Source organism: Anthonomus grandis, chromosome 11 (assembly GCF_022605725.1).
Source record: "Anthonomus grandis grandis chromosome 11, icAntGran1.3, whole genome shotgun sequence".
NCBI lineage: Eukaryota > Metazoa > Arthropoda > Insecta > Coleoptera > Curculionidae > Anthonomus > Anthonomus grandis.
Window position 1 is genome coordinate 25,157,533 of NC_065556.1, and position 19,442 is coordinate 25,176,974.

General features: G+C 31.0%; 1 protein-coding gene across 1 annotated transcript in view; it reads left to right on the forward strand.

Annotated features, from left to right (window-relative positions):
* LOC126741977 (T-cell leukemia homeobox protein 3) overlaps positions 1-19,442 on the forward strand; it is a 68,736-nt gene that overhangs the window by 25,783 nt on the left and 23,511 nt on the right. Inside the window, exon 2 of the mRNA XM_050448481.1 lies at positions 15,222-15,450. Coding sequence (XP_050304438.1) covers positions 15,222-15,450 — 229 coding nt within the window. The remainder of the gene's footprint in view (positions 1-15,221; positions 15,451-19,442) is intronic.

A 19,442-nucleotide genomic window follows, 5' to 3' on the forward strand; every position in this document is an offset into this window, starting at 1 on the left:
AAAAAAACTCTTCAACTATGCAGAAAAAAAGACAAAATTACTCCTTAGCTGTTTGGAAGAAAGATAGACAGATTCTTCGACTGCCTGGAAGTAAGACAGAATGACTCTTAAACTGTCCAGAAAATGGACTAAATTACTCTGTGACAGAGTGAAAGAAAGACAGAAAAACTCTTCAACTGTACAGAAAAAAGACAAAATTACTCTTTAGCTGTCTGAAAGAAAGACAGACAGACTCTTCGACTCCCTGGAAGTAAGACAGAATGACTCTTTAAAAGTTCAGAAAAGGGATAAAATTACTCTGTTACAGAGTGGAAGAATGATAGAGAGACAGACTCTTCGACTTCCTAGAAATAAGACAGAATGACTCTAGAAGAGGCATAAAATTACTTACTAATAAAGATAGATAGCCTTTTCATTTTTCTAGAAATAAGACAGAAAGATTCTTTAACTGCCTAGAAAAGGGACAGAATTAATCTTTGACGGAGTTGAAAAAAGACAAAGAAAATCTTCAACTATGCAGAAAACAGACAAAATTAGTCCTTAGCTGCTTGGAAGAAAGACAGACAGATACTTGGACTGCCTGGAAGTAAGACAGAATGATTCTTAAACTGTCCAGAAAATTGATAAAATTACTCTTTAATAGAGTTAAACAAGGACAGAAACGCTCTTCAACTGTGCAGAAAAAAGATGCAATTACTTCTTTACTGCTTGTAAGAATGTCACGCAGACTCTTCGACTGCCTGGAAGTAAGACAGAATGAGTCTTGAACTGTTCCAAAAATGAATCAAATTACTCTTTGACAGAGTGAAATAAAGACAGAGAAAGTCTTCAACTGTGCAGTAAACGGACAAAATTATTCCTTAGCTGCTTGCAAGAAAGACAGATAGACTCTTCGACTCCCTGGAAGTAAGACAGAATAATTCTAGAAGAAGGATAAAATTACTTATTAACACGTTGAGTACTAACAATGCTTTAACCAGTTCTATATTGCGGTACCGCAGTTGATAACTTGGCAAAGGATTGACATAATAGCATGAAACTTAGACAGAAATGACTAATAGGAATTGATTGAATTGAGCCACTATAGTGGCCACTGGTCTATTTTGAAAAAATTTAACTCTGAGGTACGAATGGCCACTATATTGACCATAAATAAACTAAGACTTTTTATATATTTAATAACACAAAAATATTTTTTTAAGCAGTTTTTTTTAATATAGGAATACAAAAACTAAGCAAATACAAATTTTGTTAGATATTTTAACATTATTTTGTGTGCCATATCATGAAACAAGGATGAATGCATAAGCCTTGACTTGTATCACCCTTGGGGCAGTGTATCACCCTTTTTCTCATGTTATTTTTAGAACATTTTTTAGTTGAATTTTGGTTTTCTTTCGGTATAGGTTCTATATAGGTAATGAAACGAATTTGTATCAGAATCCACTTCAGCTGTGGCCCGTTTTTCTGCTTTTTCATTCACTTTAACACCAATTAGGCTTTTAATAATTAGTTCCCTGAAGGGCAAAAATTTATATTTGGGATGAATCAACTTCTTGTATAGATAATAGGCATTCCATACAGAAACATCTAATACATGAAAAAAAATCTTGCGGTACCATCTAATGGTTTTTCTTGGAGTTGAATAATAGCTCATCATTTGATCTGAGCGATCAATTCCGCTCATATGCTTATTATAACTTAGTACACATGCTGGTTTTTTCTTTGCTACTCCGCACTTTGTTAGAATTTCCTCCATTGCATGTTTGTGCACACTGCTTATCATACGCACATCACGTCTATCTTTCTATTTTGTCACAACTACTTTCCCTTTTCTTCTCCATAGAGCTTCGCCCTTTTTTAGCTTACTCTTAAGAAGATTCCTAGAATTTCCTGTACGCTGTTCCCTTAAAGTTCCGATAACATATGTTTTACGACGTAACAGTTTTTCAGCTAACGGAACGCTATTATAAAAATTGTCTAAATAAACAATGTAACCTTTATCAAGATAGTCCTTCAACAGTTCGAATACTACAGCTTCAGTGTGGGTTGCTTCTTCTGCTATGATGGTTCCTTTTCCTGTGTACGCTATTATATTTAGAACAAATCCATCATGAGTTGTAAGTTCATACAGTTTAATACTATATTTGTTGGAAATATATTGACGGAATGTCAAACGCCCTCGCCATAATATCATTGATTCATCTATGGATAAATGCTGATCAGGGCATACAGCATTTTTAATATTTTCTAAAACATTTTCCAAAATGTTTTTGATTTTGTGAAGTTTATCATTGGTGTCAACAGTGTCGTGATTCACAAATCTAAGCATTCTTAAAATTTGTTGAAAGCGAGATCTACCCATCGTTTTTCCAAAGATTGGGTGATAATATATCGAATCTTGACTCCATTGCTTGAACAGGGCGGGAAATTTTACTGTGCCACCTAACAGACACAAACCAAGGAATTTTTTTAATTCGACGATCGTCAAGTTCTTCCAGGTCTCTCGACGCTCTTTCCTTGTTCGAGGCTTAGCATCAAAAAAAATTGTTTGGCGATTAGTCTCTGTGACAACCGTTTCCATGATATCATCATTAAAAAAAATTTCAAAATATTTTATAGGCGCTGAATCTTTCGGTAAATTTATATTGAAAGCAGGTTGTTCGTCAAAATCAACTTCATGGTCAAAGTCGGTATCTTTCCACCCTGGATCCGCCTCAACGACTTGATTAGAATTTCTTTTATTCTCAGCAACTCCGAATCCGTGCAGTTCGACTTTTATAAGATTTTTACAAATAGTTTGTCTCGAAATCTCCATTTTGTTAAGATTTATGTGGGTAGCGATTCCATTCTACAAAAAGAGCGAGTGACAATGGATCATCCCAAGACAATTTTTCCAGCCAGAGACGCTGCATAAAAATTTTTACTTGCTGAGTCGAAGGGCTCAAAAGACCTAACGGATCGAATATTTTTGCCGTTAATGAAACGACGCTTCTTTTTGTGCATTTTCGCTCCATTAATATTTCAACATTGTAAATTAACTTGTCGTTTTGATATGACCAAGTTAAACCTAAAGTTTTAGTCTTCTCGTTCGGAGTAAAATCTAAAATACCATTATATACTTCAGTTAATTTAAAAGTGTTGTGTGTGCAGAAAACAGACATAATTATTCCTTAGCTGATTGGAAGAAAGAGAGACAGACAGACAGTTCGACTGCCTGGAAGTAAGACAGAATGACTCTTGAACTGTCCAGAAAATTGATAAAATTACTCTTTGACAGAGTTGAAGAAAGACAGAAACAGTATGCATAAAAACACGATAAAAGAAATCCAATATTTTATTTCGGCAACACCTAAGAAGAGAAAAATGACTTGGGAAGTATTGGGAGAATGGATGAAGAGAGTGAAGTCAACGAGTTTTGTAGAGGAAGAATCAATGGAAATATATCATAATGCGGTATTTTTTCATGCCAAAACTTGCCTTTGAAATAGAGTTCCGAAAATGCCCAAATTACTACTCTAAATTATTATAGCAATTCTATAGATGAATTCATATTCATGGCTCTTAGAAAACCTTTTTTGCCGTTTGGGAAATTCTAGTCAATGTGGACATGGGAAGTTTTAAAATGGAACTTATTACTTACACTATTAATATATTTTTTTTTTAAATATTCAGCGTGTCTCAAGATGAATTGCTGCAATCCATTTAAGTGTACCTATCCTTTTTTTACATATATTAAGAGTAGAAGTAAGAGTTTTTCCAATGGACAGAAATAAACCAGGTATAATATTCAATTTAGTCCTTCTAGACTGAATCAGATATATTTGAATGCAGACTGTTCATCTGAATCGTGACCTTGGGGAGGCATAGACTTATACAACCCCTCAAGTCCTTTAAAGCAATAAGAAATTACTTGAACTTATTCTGATGCCAGAATATTCCCTTGACTCATCAAGCAATTTAAGAAGAAGACATGATTTATTCCTTCAAGGCAGTATAAGTATTTTCGGATTTTTCGGTAATTTCTCAAACAAGACGTTAACATCCTTTCCTGTCAATAGAAGGTCCATCCTATTTAGATCTACGTCTATCTATAGAAGCTTGAATGAGAGGAGGTTTTACAATTTGTAGACAAAGCCTAAGTAAAAATAAAAATATATACAGAACATAAAAAAATACAATAAAAAATCTATATAGAATATATAAGAAAATAAACATACAAAAGTTTAAGCAATTTAATAAAATTGTATGAGGTCAAAATATAAACAAAAAATAAATAAATAAATTAGTGAATAAATAAAAAAAACAAAAATCAATATACACTAAAATGTATACAAAGTCAAAAGGTAAATAAAACGTATAAATAGCAACATAAGGGCGTACAATACAATATTTAAAAAAAGAGAAAAAAAAAGAGGTTTTTTATTTCCATATTTTGTTTTAATTAAATGTACGTCATTGGGCGTTTCTTTGATCATGATTGTGATTGTCTAAATACTGTTTTATTAAGAATACTGAATACTGTGGCTGAAATCTAGATATTGATTATCTACCCTGGATTCAATTCTTGGTCCTAAGCAGTCTTGAGGAACTCAATTTTAATAAGCAAATACAGCCAAAATAGAAGTTTGAGTGCTAGTACCGATTAAACCATTTTATATTAAATAACATTAGCCTTAGACTAAAAAAATTATTCTCGTATTTTGCTAGTCAGGAGATAATCTGCATTGAATAAGTGAAAATCCATATAATTCACAAAATGTCATTCTTTTAAGATACATTCTTAATAGCAAAACTGAATTTGGATTTCAAGAGGAAAATATGCACAGATATTGTATTTTTATTCGATCTCTCGTGATCTTTCGAAAGATTTTGATAGAGTCAATTTATTTACTTTAATTGCAGGGAAAAATCAGTTCTAGTCCAGAATATCCTCCTGACTCACCAAGCATATTGAGAAGCCATAATTCGTTTCTTTCAGTTTTCAGTTTCAATTTTTTACAGTTTTTCTCCTTCCAGATCTTAAATGCCTCAAAAGTTTCTATTGCCAATATTTTTAATTATTTAATTAATAAAGTTAAATGCAGGATTAGACACCACTAACTGAACAATTTTATTCTTTTTCGATGAATAAACACAATAATTAATTTCGAAAAAAAAACCCTGCAATGGCATTGATCTCAGATGTACGGTGAATTAATGAGCGTTGTCGTACCGATTTAATTTAAATTCAACAAGAAATCCGATAAATCCACCCCACGTATCACCGCGAGAGCAAAAGAGACAATCCCGACCGCATGCAGTTTCTGTTTTAGCAAGAAAGCCCGTTGTTATCGTACCTGAAAGCTTTATAATGTCTTGCATTAAACAACTGATTAAGTGCACCACGTTATTTTTTACTTTACGGCCGGGTCCAATGATTAATTTTATTCCGATAGGACCGGGAATTTAATAGCTCTTTTACTGTTAAATATCTTGTTTTAATACCCCGCGCTTATTGTGTCATAAATACTTCGTTTCTCGACTTCCTCCCCAACCATCTTTGCGAAATTTACTGGCTATTATTATGTGGTAACATAGAGGTATTAATCTGTCTGAAGTTATTATATGGTTATTTAAGTTAGTGCGGAGAATTTGATGACTAATTAAGGAACGAGGGGCTTTATAGTTGTTTAAGAGCAAATCTTTATACAGAGTGTCCATGAAAGTTCTAAGAAATAGTTTGGATAGTTGTAAATTATGCGTTTTATATTATTCTTAAGATTCCTTAAAATAAGGCTGAAATTCTTCTCCCCGACCAAGTTCTTTAAATATTTACCTGCTCGAAGGTCCATTAAGGCATTAAAAGCGCCCATACATCTCCAAATGATTGGACTTAATTTAATTTATTATCATAATCCGAATATATCTTTCAAAAAAAAAATCGTGCCATTCCGGGCCATTAACAAGAAAAGCTTTTAAAAGCGCTGATAAAAAAAGGTTAAAAAGAGGTAAGAGAAGCTTCTGTATAACCTGCACTACACACAAAGTTGATTTAAAGTGTTTTATATATTACAATAGTTAGGTTTTCTTACATCTTATGAATCTCTATATATATTCTAATACAAAATTTAATGAAAAACCTCTGATTTGAGAAAAAAAATTTCTAGCATTTGTCTTCTTTAGAGTTTGCCTTCCGAGCACTATTAGGTTTAAGTATTAGTTATTGTAATTGTATGCTATTCTATTTAATAATAGACATTAATTATTTATAGTTTTGTCTACTTATTTAAATAACCATTTTCTGAGTATCTGAAATAAGATGTGCTAAGAGTCGTTACTACTCTTACCTCTACGAAAGAGAAACTGATCTACTGGAAATATATGTTAGTTAGTCTAATAGCATACTTTCACCACTCTAGATATATATTTTTTTTAATTTGTTCAATGATATTATTAATTTTTAAGGATAGAGTTATTCATCTGTATTCACCAGGTTCATCTGTTAAACGATTGATTGACTTTTCAAGGCTTTAATTGAAAATTGTTTGGTAACATTAGGTAAGACTAAATAACATGTGTATATGATATTGTCGGGACCAGTCTTATATCCTCATGTTTTCTAAGATTAAAGGTAAATTCTGAAAATGGAATTGGTTTGCTTAAAACTTAAATTTGCTTGGAAATAGGTGTTATTTTCTTTAAAACTTCTTAAGTAATTTCAATAGCGACGGACATTATATTACTATTAATCGAAGACATAGAGGATATATAGGATGTAATAAGAAATAACATAGTGAAAATTCAGGAATAGGACAATGGGTTTAAGGAAAACAAAAAAAGAAAAGAATATATGAAAGAGGAAATTTTGGAACGAACGGTTTATAAAAAGTGTGAAGAATAAATAAGTAACACTCAATTCGGAGTTCAATGTTGACTCAAACAGCTTTATTTTCCCTAAACGTGCTAACATAGAGATGTCAGGATATGTATATAATATATGCGCTTGTTTCATTAACTATAGTTGCGTTATCTGCGTTGCATGCATCAGAAGATGCTAGAGATATTATCAATAAATGGGATTAAGAACAGACACATTCCAATCGTAGCACAGCTCTACTGGAACCAAACTGCGAATGTGATTTCTTTTACAACTAGTTAAATTTTAATTTAAAAACGAATAATTTCAAAGATAAATTATTGAAAAAAATTTAAATTCACACTAATTCTAGTGAACAGTAAAATTATAATCCACAAATTTTACGTAATTTTTACAATAATTTTTTACTTCGAATTTACATTATTAAAAAGTGCCAATTATAGGAGTAATTAAAAATAAATTATTGTAAAAAATTAAACCAAAAAAATTCTTTTAATAATTAGTTATGTAATTTTTATTGGAAATAAACAGAAAATAAAATAATTAGCCGTGAACTTCAGATTATTTTTGGCAGAATTTATGAAGGAAAATTTACATAATCAGTAGTGAACAATTTATTTTAAATTAAAAATATAATAATTAATTATCAAATAAATCTTTTATAAATAGTATGGAACCTTATTTTAAAATTGAAAATTTATCATAATCGGTGGTTTTTATATAACTTTTTATATAAATTCAAATAAACTTGAAGGGGCTGTAAAGGGCCTAAAATAAGCAAGTTTGCTTAACAAACCCCTCTCCGAAACTCATTAGATTTTGAAATACAGGGTGATTAAATTTTAGAAGAAAGAGGATCAGTAGTATTGTTTTGTGCCTTTTGTGTCAAAATAAGTGACAAATTTTTGATGATATAAAGTGTGTTTATTTGCCATTTGGTCATGAGCATTTGGCCTCATTGCATCAGAGATGTTGGAAGCAAATAAACTACCACGACAATGCTAATTCCAGCGTTTTAATATCTTAATCTCTAAATTTAGACTGATTCTAGCGGAAATATTAAAGCGTTAATTCTTGTGAAGAATTTAATCAAAAACTGTTAATTTATTTTTTATTAATCCATCCAAGTAACTCCAGTTGTAGCAAAAAAATATATTTTTTACAGAGTTTTACATTTGTTGATTATCCTGAAAAACTTGTACTACAAACAAATAAACAACAATTTAAAATATTATATAATATATTACAACATTTTTTACTCTAAATTTATATTTTATCAAACAAAATTTAATAAAAAAACATGGTATTTAATATACATTTTTACCTAATCCATTGTAGAATTTTTACATAAATAATAGTTAAAATGGTTTTAGGCCACAAATCTCCGAATTTTATGTATTTATTTATTTACATCACTCAACAGAGAAACTCCAATAAAAGATTGGAAACGATGTATATAAACATGAAATCATCTTATCAAAATAAAATTAATATTATAGATATAATAAATTAATAATAAATAAATAAAAAAAAATATCTAAACTAAGCGAATTCTTTTAATTTCGGCTCGGCTACAGTTAAATATATCGCATTGATTCTGTATAGAGTTGTATGTATTTCAAGCTCTACGTATAGGTGGAAATTTTTAACATTTTTGAATATGGATGGACTATCTTAAGCAAAGAAAAATAGAGGATGAATAATATTTTCTTTAATAAAATAATAAAAAACAAAAAAAATCATGACAATGTATACCTTTGTACAATATAAACTCGGTTTCCAAAGTTCGCTACAGGGACTTCATGGTTTAAGGATAATGAGAGTTAAATATAAGCAGGACAACCTGGGATCGGATTTCAACTACATCAGTTTTACTTTTTTGCAATTTAGAATTTGTAGTTTTCGATAAATTATTAAAATTCAATGATTTTACGCATAAAAAAATACTAAAAACAGGAAATTGTTTTTACCTTTTCTTGCAACTAAGTCCGTTCTTTTCGTGGCAAAAACATACCGAAGACACCCATAACGTATTATTTATTATTTTGGTAATTTTTAAATAGAATTAGTCCGAACTAAAAATAATATGAAATTTAGGATATTTTATTTAAAATTAAATCTAAGAAAAAATTTAGTTTATACATAAATAACAAAACAAAATTCTCTTCCATTTTTCTGTCATTATTCCTTTTTTGTTTACGTATTCGACGTTTGACATAACGTTGCGAGGTGACATAGATATTCCTTGATTAAAGAATTTTTTTATTCCTTCCAAATGAATCTTTTTAGTGTATTGGGCTTGGGTGAATTAGATTGGGACATTTTGGGTTGGTGTTTTTTTTATACTAATAGTGTCTCAAATAAATGTTAGAAAATGTGGAGGCTACGAACTTCTACATAAGGTATGAATTTCTCAGCGATGGGTACAAATAGTGAAATTCGTTCACTATTATAATGTAAAAATACTGCATCATTTTGACAAATCAGCCCATGTATCAAAACTTTAATAATTTAATTATTAGTAGCAAATAAACTAGAATAGACCCCTATTTTAGCATATGTTAAAGGAATTAAATATAATTTCTTAGCGTCCTATGTGAATAATCCGCAATTTTTTTTCTCTTGCTCTATTCTTTTCAAAGTACTCTTTTTGCTCAAATTTTTAAACTACAAAATTGGAGATACTTTGAAGTTGACAAGACCTGTTAAAATTCTAGTGAATAATAGTAATAATACTTGTAAATTTTCACTATTAAACAACAACTGCAGCCTGTACTAAAAATGTTATTGCAAAAAGAGTAATTAAATTTTTACATTTAAAAAACGGAGATTTGTAAAAATTCCCATTTTTTAATTATACAAACATTTCTCAAAAGACCATAAAACTAAGTCGGTTAAACCCACAGGAATAACACAAAACACGCTAAAATAAACTGCTATTTCTTACTGATTTCGATCAATATAAAGCCATCAAAAATATGATACACCCAGTCTCGGCACGAAAATCCGGCGGAAAAGCCGTCGGCTTTTCCGCGAACTTTTTAAACTAAGCGTCCTCCCGAGACAAAATGGCCGCCGTTAAACTTCTTTTCGGCTGGCAAAGTAATTCACTTCACCGAATATTCCGCAGGCTATATTAAAATGCCTCGGGAGTTATGGCTTCGGTGCCAGAAGCCGATGTAAACGAGCCGTTTTATATACAAAGTTATGTGTGGCACGTTTCTTGAAATATATCCGATCTATGGCTCTCTTTTAGCTTTACAGGTTTTTTCTTGTAAAGATAAATTAAAGATTTCTTTTTAATATATTAGTCGGTTGTTCCACAAAATCAGAGAAAAGGAAAAACTAAATTTATTGCAACAATAAAAAATTGAATATCATAAAGATTATAAATAACAAAATATAATTCCAAATACTTTGTACTAATGTCCTATTTTTGTTTCTTAATTACCAACACTAAAAAATGTAAAAGCGTCGTCGTCTAACTATGGCAAGATCGAAAGATAAAGCAATCACCGAAACAACGAAACATCGTCTATAATCCGGACTTTAGACAAAGCAGATTGAGCAACATCGTCTAATTAACCATGAAAAAATCTAAAATTTTTGTCTCTTGCATGTTTTCGATATAATTAAGCGTTTTCAAGAAAATCGTTGATAAACAAAAGGGCAGCATTATTACACCCGATTGAACTATAAAATTAAAAAAAACGAAGTGGACTGCTTTATTTTTTGTCAAATCAAATTAAGTTTCCCTGAATCCCTTCCTAAAATTGGGCTTACACCATTTTTGGGATGGAAAATGTCACAAAAGGACTCAAAACAATGCAAACTTTCAAATTTTCAAAAGATTTGACGCATAACTGTAGTCAGTGTTCCAAATAATCGATTTTCTTCGGGCTGTAGCTCTGAGGGGAAGCATTTTAGGACACATGTTCGGAAAAAAAGTCTTATTTTAACTCCAACAATACGCTCTTAAAATATTTGCACCGAATTTTGTAACACCCTTTATAATACTATTGAATAAAACATATTTAGGTATATAATGTATGTTATTATTAAAAGTAAATATATTTTTTCTTTTGTGAGCCTGCACCACTCAGAACACATTTCTCAGACTGGGAACACAAATTCAACTATAATTAGAAATTACCTTCATTAAATTGCACTTAGTAGTTTAACAGATTTACCGGTAATTTATTGTATTCTACTGCTGCGTTTTAAATTTTTCATTCGATATATATGAAAATCGCTCGAAAAATTCACATATACATAACCTAACTTTTCTGCTAATTTAATGATTTATATATTTACATAAAGAATTTATTTAAAGTGCTTTTTCATAATAAAAATACTTTGTTAAATATTGAAAAAATATATTTTTTTTTATTTAACAAATTTCTTATATATATTTATTATTGAAAAATTCAGTATATTAGTAGAAAGAAGAAATTACATATTTTATAAACCACGTTTAAATTAATGAAATATAATAACATTAAATGTTACCAAAAACAATAATTCAGTAGATTTCATGGAGTCCATAATGATATCACATCTGTAATTCGTCTTTGTATAAGTTATGGTAGCACATCTAAAGCGCGAAAACTGAAGAGTATAAATCTTCTTATTCGTACTCATCTTTGGCCTATGTATAGTAATAAATACCCATTCTAAGGTTGTTAACAGGCCTTAAACAAATCCTACCATTTTTTAAGCTTTTGTTAACCTTTTATCAAACGTAAATAAAACTTCGGCAACTAAGAATTATTGAAACTTAACGAGTAAATCAGACTATACTTTGATGCATTAACCTCCATCTTATTTACAATAGACCACCTATAGAAATTTAATAATGAATTATTCTTTTGGCACTAATCGCCAACAAAAGCCTGAATATATCAAAACACCATATCATAGCAAATATGAAGAATTTAACGTTTCAACTGCAAGGACTAAGAAAATTTAAAAAATATTGGACCTAACTGCAAGACCTCAGATACTCCCGATGAGACTTGGACAATAGAAGATATTTGAAGATTACGAAATTGATCCATACAATTTTCCGATTAAATTCTCTTTTTTTGTTAGATCACAATAGCCAATGTTAAAGTGAGCCCTCACCACCTAGTTTCTCTTGCTTATTATGCAAGAAACTGTCAAGCAAAATCAAATAGAGACTTTTTAAATATGGATTTATGTAGAAGACTCTTACGAGTATCTTGGTAAGAGCACCGAACCAACGTATCCGTATTACAAGAAATTGATCCAGTTAGGAGGCTGCTAACCAAAATAAACGGCATGTTTCTGCAGTACCTGAAACTAACTTTAATAAGGCACAAATATTAAAAAATAGAGTTATTAACGTATTATTTAACTATGATTGGCTCACCAGTACTAACACGATTTATTTAAAACTGAATTTACATAAATTAGAAGACATTTTAGAAATTGAATAATGTAAAATGATTTATAAAATTCTTCATGATCAGCAAAAATGTAGCATAAATATTTTATTTTATTCTGATGTGCGTAATTATCAAACAAGATCCCAGTGAGCCCTAATATAGGTTTAAGTAATCCAATTATCGATGCAATTAAAATTTTTAACAACTTACCCCAGTTTGTAAAAGATATAAATGCATATAATACATTTGTTAAAATTTTAAAGACCTTGTTAGATGACTGTTTGTTGGAGCATTTATGGGGTCTATTATTTATTAAATTGCTTAGAAACAAATTCTTAGTTAAATTTGTTTAAATTTATCTTTTTATTTTTGTTATTCTCGAGGCCAGTGCTTAAATGCACTGTTTAGAGGTTTAAATTATATTTTACACAAAATTGTAACTTTGCTAGAAGATCAGGAACAGCGGAACGACTAATCGTAGAAGAGACAGTAGAAAGCAAACGATTTTCAAATGGGTAGACCAAACAATTCCCTTAATAAATATAAGACTGCATGACGCTGAAAGGATTGCACAAGATAATCAAGCATGAAATAAACTGCTGAATCAAATATAAATAATGTCACTGCATCCTTTGGAGGGTAATATAAGGACTACTTTATTTAGGTTCAATACTCTAAGTATCTAATATCTTCAGCAAGGAAATTAACTTAATTGATAATTTGCACTTCCTATGTCTCAAATGAACTGGCCACACTGCAGACCTTTGGTATCAGATAACAGTCCCATCATCAAATCTATATTTCAGAGTAGTTTCTATTTTCTATGCATTAAATAGAATAAAATTAAATAGAAAAGGTGGTCATGTAATGCATCGTTTGAAAGCTCCCACTGAATATTTTATGGTCCTAGAATATTAAGTCTTTACTTCTACTGATGGCAAAATGGCAGCCTTTCAAAATCGAATTTTTCGCATTTTATTTTCTTTTCTACACCTGTTCAAGTGTAATTTGATTGTAGATGTATTGTTGTTAGTAGAGCTTGAATTGAAATTTAATAGGGGACCTTTTACTTTAACATGTTGGAAAATGCAGTAGAACCACTGATTCCTGAGATTATTGAAGACAATCCTTCAAAAAACAGTTTTTCAACAAGATGAGGTACCGCCTCACTCCATCAGAAATATTAAAGAATATTTGAATAACACTTACCCTAATTGGTAAATTGGTCGTCGAGGGCCTACCGAGTGGCCAGCCAGATCGCCCGATCTTACACCTCTTGACTTTTTTTATGGGGCTACTTGAAACAAAAAGTATATTCGGTCTTCAAAGAATAATTGATGCCACTTTCCAACAAAGTTCTCCAATAGATTATTTTACTGTATTGAAGTTAATGGTGCACATTTTCAACATCTTTTGTAGTGAAATGGTTACATTTCTATAAACAGATAATTTAAAACACCCAGTTTATACCGCCAAAATGTTAAGTCAGCAGTATGGCCGAGCTAAGGTCAAATGCTGCCATAAGAAAAAGCTGCTGCGACTGTAAAAATGAGTATGAGAGATTCTTCGGTCGCGTTCATATAAAAATTACGTCATCTGTAAAGTAGTCGGCTTAACAAATTGGATTTTTGAGAATAGTGACTTTTATTTGGGGTGTAAATACCAAATAACCCTTCTAGTGTTTACATTTCTGTGTTACCTAAAGTTTAATTTAAAAAAAAGTATGCGAAAAATAAGATATTGAATGTGTGGAGCTTTGAAACGATGTATCGCATGCCCTGAGTTTCTATTTAATTTTATTTTTCAAAATGGCGTGTCGCCGCCATTTTGTTGCAAAATGAACTAGGGACCAAAAAGTCGTATTTAGGTTGCTTAGGATGTATGCCAAACTTCAAATTTTTATATAAACGCGTTCAAAAGATAAGAGGGAGATGGAGGAATTAAGAGCCGCACTCTCCAACATTATTATAAACCGAATAATACCATATGCAAAAATAGCTGGAGAATAGTGAAGGGGATTAAGAAGTAAACGATCAACAACAGACCAGTTATTTAAATTAAGACATTTGCTAGAAAAATGCTGGGAATTCGATACTTTAAATAGGTGTATATAATAGTGTCTACAGAGCAAGCTTATGGTGAGCACTAGAAGAAATTGGAATACCCATCAAACTCATAGAAATTAAAAAAGTATGCTTTGAAGCATCATATTATGATACAATTAAAATAGAAGGTCCTATTTAACCTACCCTTAAAACAAGTGGTAAAACGAACCCAACTAAGAACATTTTAGCAATAGCGGACTCAGACTAAATCTGGAATGGTACGCAGATGATCTAGATATTATAGAAAGAAATACAATTAGCGAAAAATCAAAGTATATGCATATAACACGAAACACAAGGCGAGATCAAATAGAACAAAATATTACTATGAATGAGTACAACTTCCAGTACGTACCATCTTTTCAATACCTAGGGGGCGTTAATAACATCAGATAATAACGTTAAAGTGGAATTAGTACAGCGGATACTATAAGGAAATAAATACTATTAAGCAACCCAGTAATAATTATAATCAAGAATCCTGATTAGTATCCCAAGTGTAGTATGAGCAACAGATTAAGATTATTGAAACATATCCAGAGAAGTAATCATTTAAAGCTAATAAAGATGGCCTGGAAAGAAACCATTCAGGATCAGAGAAAACGGAGAAGAATTACTTAGCGACTATATCTTAGAATTCTTAGTATTTTGATGTTTTTCAAATTTATAGTTTATTGAGTTGAATTCATTTATCACAATTATTGAAATTTTTATCACTGAAACTCTCGAATTTCCTTAATGGCATTTTTACTTGGCGACCATAGACTAATATCAAATTTCTACATAAGCTAATACACTAATGCGAAAAAAAGAACAAAAATTTATCTAAATAATTTAACTTCTTTTCAGCTTCCTTTCCGATGACAAGAAGGATAGGTCATCCCTACCAAAACAGGACACCACCGAAACGAAAGAAGCCCAGAACCTCTTTCACGAGGTTACAAATAGCCGAGTTGGAAAAAAGGTTTCACAAACAAAAGTACCTGGCATCAGCAGAAAGAGCGGCCCTAGCGAAAACCTTGAAGATGACCGACGCGCAGGTCAAAACGTGGTTCCAGAACAGACGAACGAAATGGAGGTAAGAAAACAAAAAAAAAACAAATTACCGAAAGTGATTTTTGGTTATACACCCCGGAAGTAGAACTCCTTGAATCTTTTAAGATATTTCATAACGTTATATCTTACTTTTGACTCTCCCTCCTATCGTGCCGAATAACAATGTACGCGAAACTTTCCTAACCGAATTTAAATCTATTCCGGATTGCATGTTAATAGAGATTGTCAGACAGAAAACAGATCCGAACAACCGCAAGAAACGAAATAAAGCAGGGAAATAAACGTAACAAATTCGATTAGGGTCCTATTTAGATGGAAAGAACGAATGAGGGAAAGAACGACATGATGTCGCTCCAGACGGCGAACTTTCCCCGTGAGTTTCGTTCAATTAACAAAATGATTTTGGCGTCGATGATTGTTTCAATAATAGAACTTTGGCTGATATTATGTGGAAAAACGTGTGTTTTATTGTGATGGTAATTGACTCCAGTTAACCTTTTTCCTTTAAATCGGTTCTTGTGCATCTTCATTTAAAATCATTTAATTGACAATTCTTAGTAACTCGGTTTTTGTCAATGGAATAAAGAATAATAATAGTTAAAGTAATGAGATAGTACATAATAAAGAATAAAGATTTCTCGTATAATTTTTATAAAACTCTGACGATATTGTTTAATTTTCTTCTTAAAACTGGAGAGTTTCCTCTGTTCTTGAAGAAATCAAAAATTATTCTTAACTATAAAAAAAGTAAAAAACATCATCGATAATTATAGGCCAATCACTTTTATTAAAAACGTCTCTAAAGTGTTTGAGCGGATCCTTCAATCATCATGGCTGATCCATTAATTCTAACCTTATTATGATCACAGAATTTATAAATGGTCACTCTCAAATTAATGCAATCTAGTGATTCTATGCTTGGAACCTTTGGTGTGACACTTACATCATAGACACGAACTTTCGATTGCCTTGGCCATTGTATTCTTACAGCAAATCTTTCTCATCAATTTGAGGTTTCAGGTATTTTAACTGCTCTTATTTTTTCCTATCTTACAATTCGCTCTTAATAAATTGAATGCTTTGATACGTGAAATAATAGCTCCTTCAAGTGGAGCACATGGCTCTAATTAGGACCTCTACTGATAGTAAATGACTGTATTACTTATCGGTATAAAATTGAAGTTGAGATCCAACCTAGATCAACTAAGTTTAAGGACCTGGGACTTACATTTGATAGCTCACTTATATTTCAATTGTATATCGAAAATACCATAAAAAGAATTTATAAAATGATAGGCTTCATTCTTAGGAACTCCCATTTACAATATCTCTAGCATTATACTCTTGATACTTTCGCTATATTCGTTCAATTTTATTAATACTGGTCGGCATACTATAAAAACCAGATTTAACTACTTAAAACTATACAGCGTAAATTTCCTCAATTTCTTTGGTGTAAATGCGAAAAAGTGTACCCCGAAGTTGGCTTTTCACTTGATTCTTAGCTTTAAAGGTTCCAGTTAAGACCTTTACAAAAGAAACGGGATAAACAGATCTTCAATTCTTACGAAGACGAGGACCTTGCAACTTCTAAATTTACACACTCCTCGTCTATCAGCTCACAGTCCTCGAAACTTTTATCTTGTACGACCTAGAACCAACATCATTAAATATTTGCCTTTACGAAGAGCTCGTAACATATATAGGTTCAGTGTGATATATTCAACTATGGATTGCTCATTATTAAAAAAAATTGCTAAATGTGTAGATATTTTCACTTTCTTAAGTATTTAATAATTTGTTAGTCAATATAAATTGTAATTTAATCTAAGGTATTACCATTTTTATATGTACTTTTTTCCACTCTATTATTAGAGTTTATGTATTGAATGATGTCAATAAATAAATAAACATATCACAGTAAGTTATTGAAACACCACCACTATAATGCAGTATCGGAATATGAATACAAAATAAAATCTACAGCTTCCATTTTCCTTAATGCCAAAACTTAAACAATTAGTGAGGACCTTAATAAAAGGGGCTCCAATATCGTAGTAGAAACACTACGTAATCTGCATATTATTTGCAGTTTCGTGATGGATTAACTAAACCAAGGAATCTGAGAAGTAAAATATTAAAGCGATAAATTTTAAATGAACTAAACCTCATTCTGGTCCTCTTCAATAGAGCCACTGAAAAACGTCAAGTATTGGACAGATGAGGATGATTAAAGACCAAGGTTCTGTAACTGATGGTAATAGTGTATCTTCTAGTAAAGGTACATTGACTAGCAGTGAAAAGAAAACCAAAGAAAAGTACTTACAAACGTTTTAAAGTTATCCTAAAGACAAATTCATTGCTGAAATTCCAATGCTTAAAAACTCACGATTTGGTTCAATTTGGAGCAATTATTTATGAAGTAAGAACTATAGGTAGCTAAGATGCTTTAACGTCAATGAGCATGAGAAGTTTAGAATACATTCCAGAAATTGACATATTGGAAAACTCAGTAGAAAATTATCCAATTATATTTTACTGTGAACTAGAACTTTCAGATTTCAGAAGGATTACAGCACAATAGTATCATATGAGCAGTTAGTCGTGCTGAAAACTATTTTGACATAATGATGTGATCCAGTATATAAGAAATTACTTAGTACATAACTGAGAAACTACATGGTTAATCTACCATAAAAGAATAGCATAAGTCTTACGTGGCTGCAATAAAAAAAGCCGTAGCTAGGATCAGTTTAGATCAATTGCAGGGTACCAAGGAGCATGTGTTAATGAAGTGTCTTCTAAATACCTAAGAATTATTCTAAATCAGTAAAAATGTTAAGTAACTTAGCCATCTAGTGATGCCTCTTGAACTACTTGGTAAACCAGCGAGTTCATCTCTGAAATTTTATTATATGACTCTAAATTATTGCGATGTATTCTTATACGCTTAATCTACATATATCTAATCTAAAAGTCCTAATCTTGAAAAGAAATTTATTTTAACGTTACTGAACATCTCCAGCGTGTACGATCTAATCGCATTCGTTATTTGTCTTTTTAAGTCAAGGCTCTTAGTTTGTTAAATTATCTTGTTGACGTATCCCCATAAGAAGAAGTCTAATGATGTCAGATCAGGTGATCATGCTGTCCATTACATCGGTCCTCGTCTGTGGATTTGGTAATGGGCTGATGCTCTGATGGATTTGCTGGATCAGGATATAAGTTTCTCATCGTTGGGACGACAATATTTTAAATTAACCTTAAACAATTATCACCATTTAAGTTGGCATCGATGAACAAAGAACCTATGATATGATCTCCAATAATTACTGCGTAAACATTGACCTTGATTAATAGCACCAATTTTGTCAAATGTGCAGATATGCACTCATCAGAAAACAAAATATGCTTTGATTGGATCTTTAATATAATTACTAAATTGTACTATAATTTGTTTACCAAAAGCCCTCACATGGAAGATCAAAATCGTCTTCCGTGAATTCCTGAGTTATTATTATTATCATTTTATAGAGATGCATTTTATTTTCTTTCAATGTTTGAATAATTGAGAAATGAAAGATCGAACATTAGCGCTGATTTTCCACCAGAAGTATATGGATTTTCCTCAAACTCAAGCATAATACTCAATTTGGTATCATCACTTATTGCATTCGCTACTGCTTTTTTAATATGCCTTACATGTCTTGAGGTAGTAGAAGGAAAATTGGGAAATTTTTCATGAAATAAGCGACCAACTTCTACTTGTGTCCATGTATTATCTCTATAAACAATTATAGGCTATTTTAAATATATATACTACATACCATTTATAGAATTATTATTTTCTAAGTGTCTGTTAAATGAACCATTTTTTTAATAAGCAATTAATGACTATTTCCAAGGCCAATCATGTTATACCAAAGTGAAGAACACAATTTGATTTATTTATTTATTTTTTAATTTCATATGGCTTTAAGTTTTCTTGCTCAGTAATTATTATGGAGATGTTTT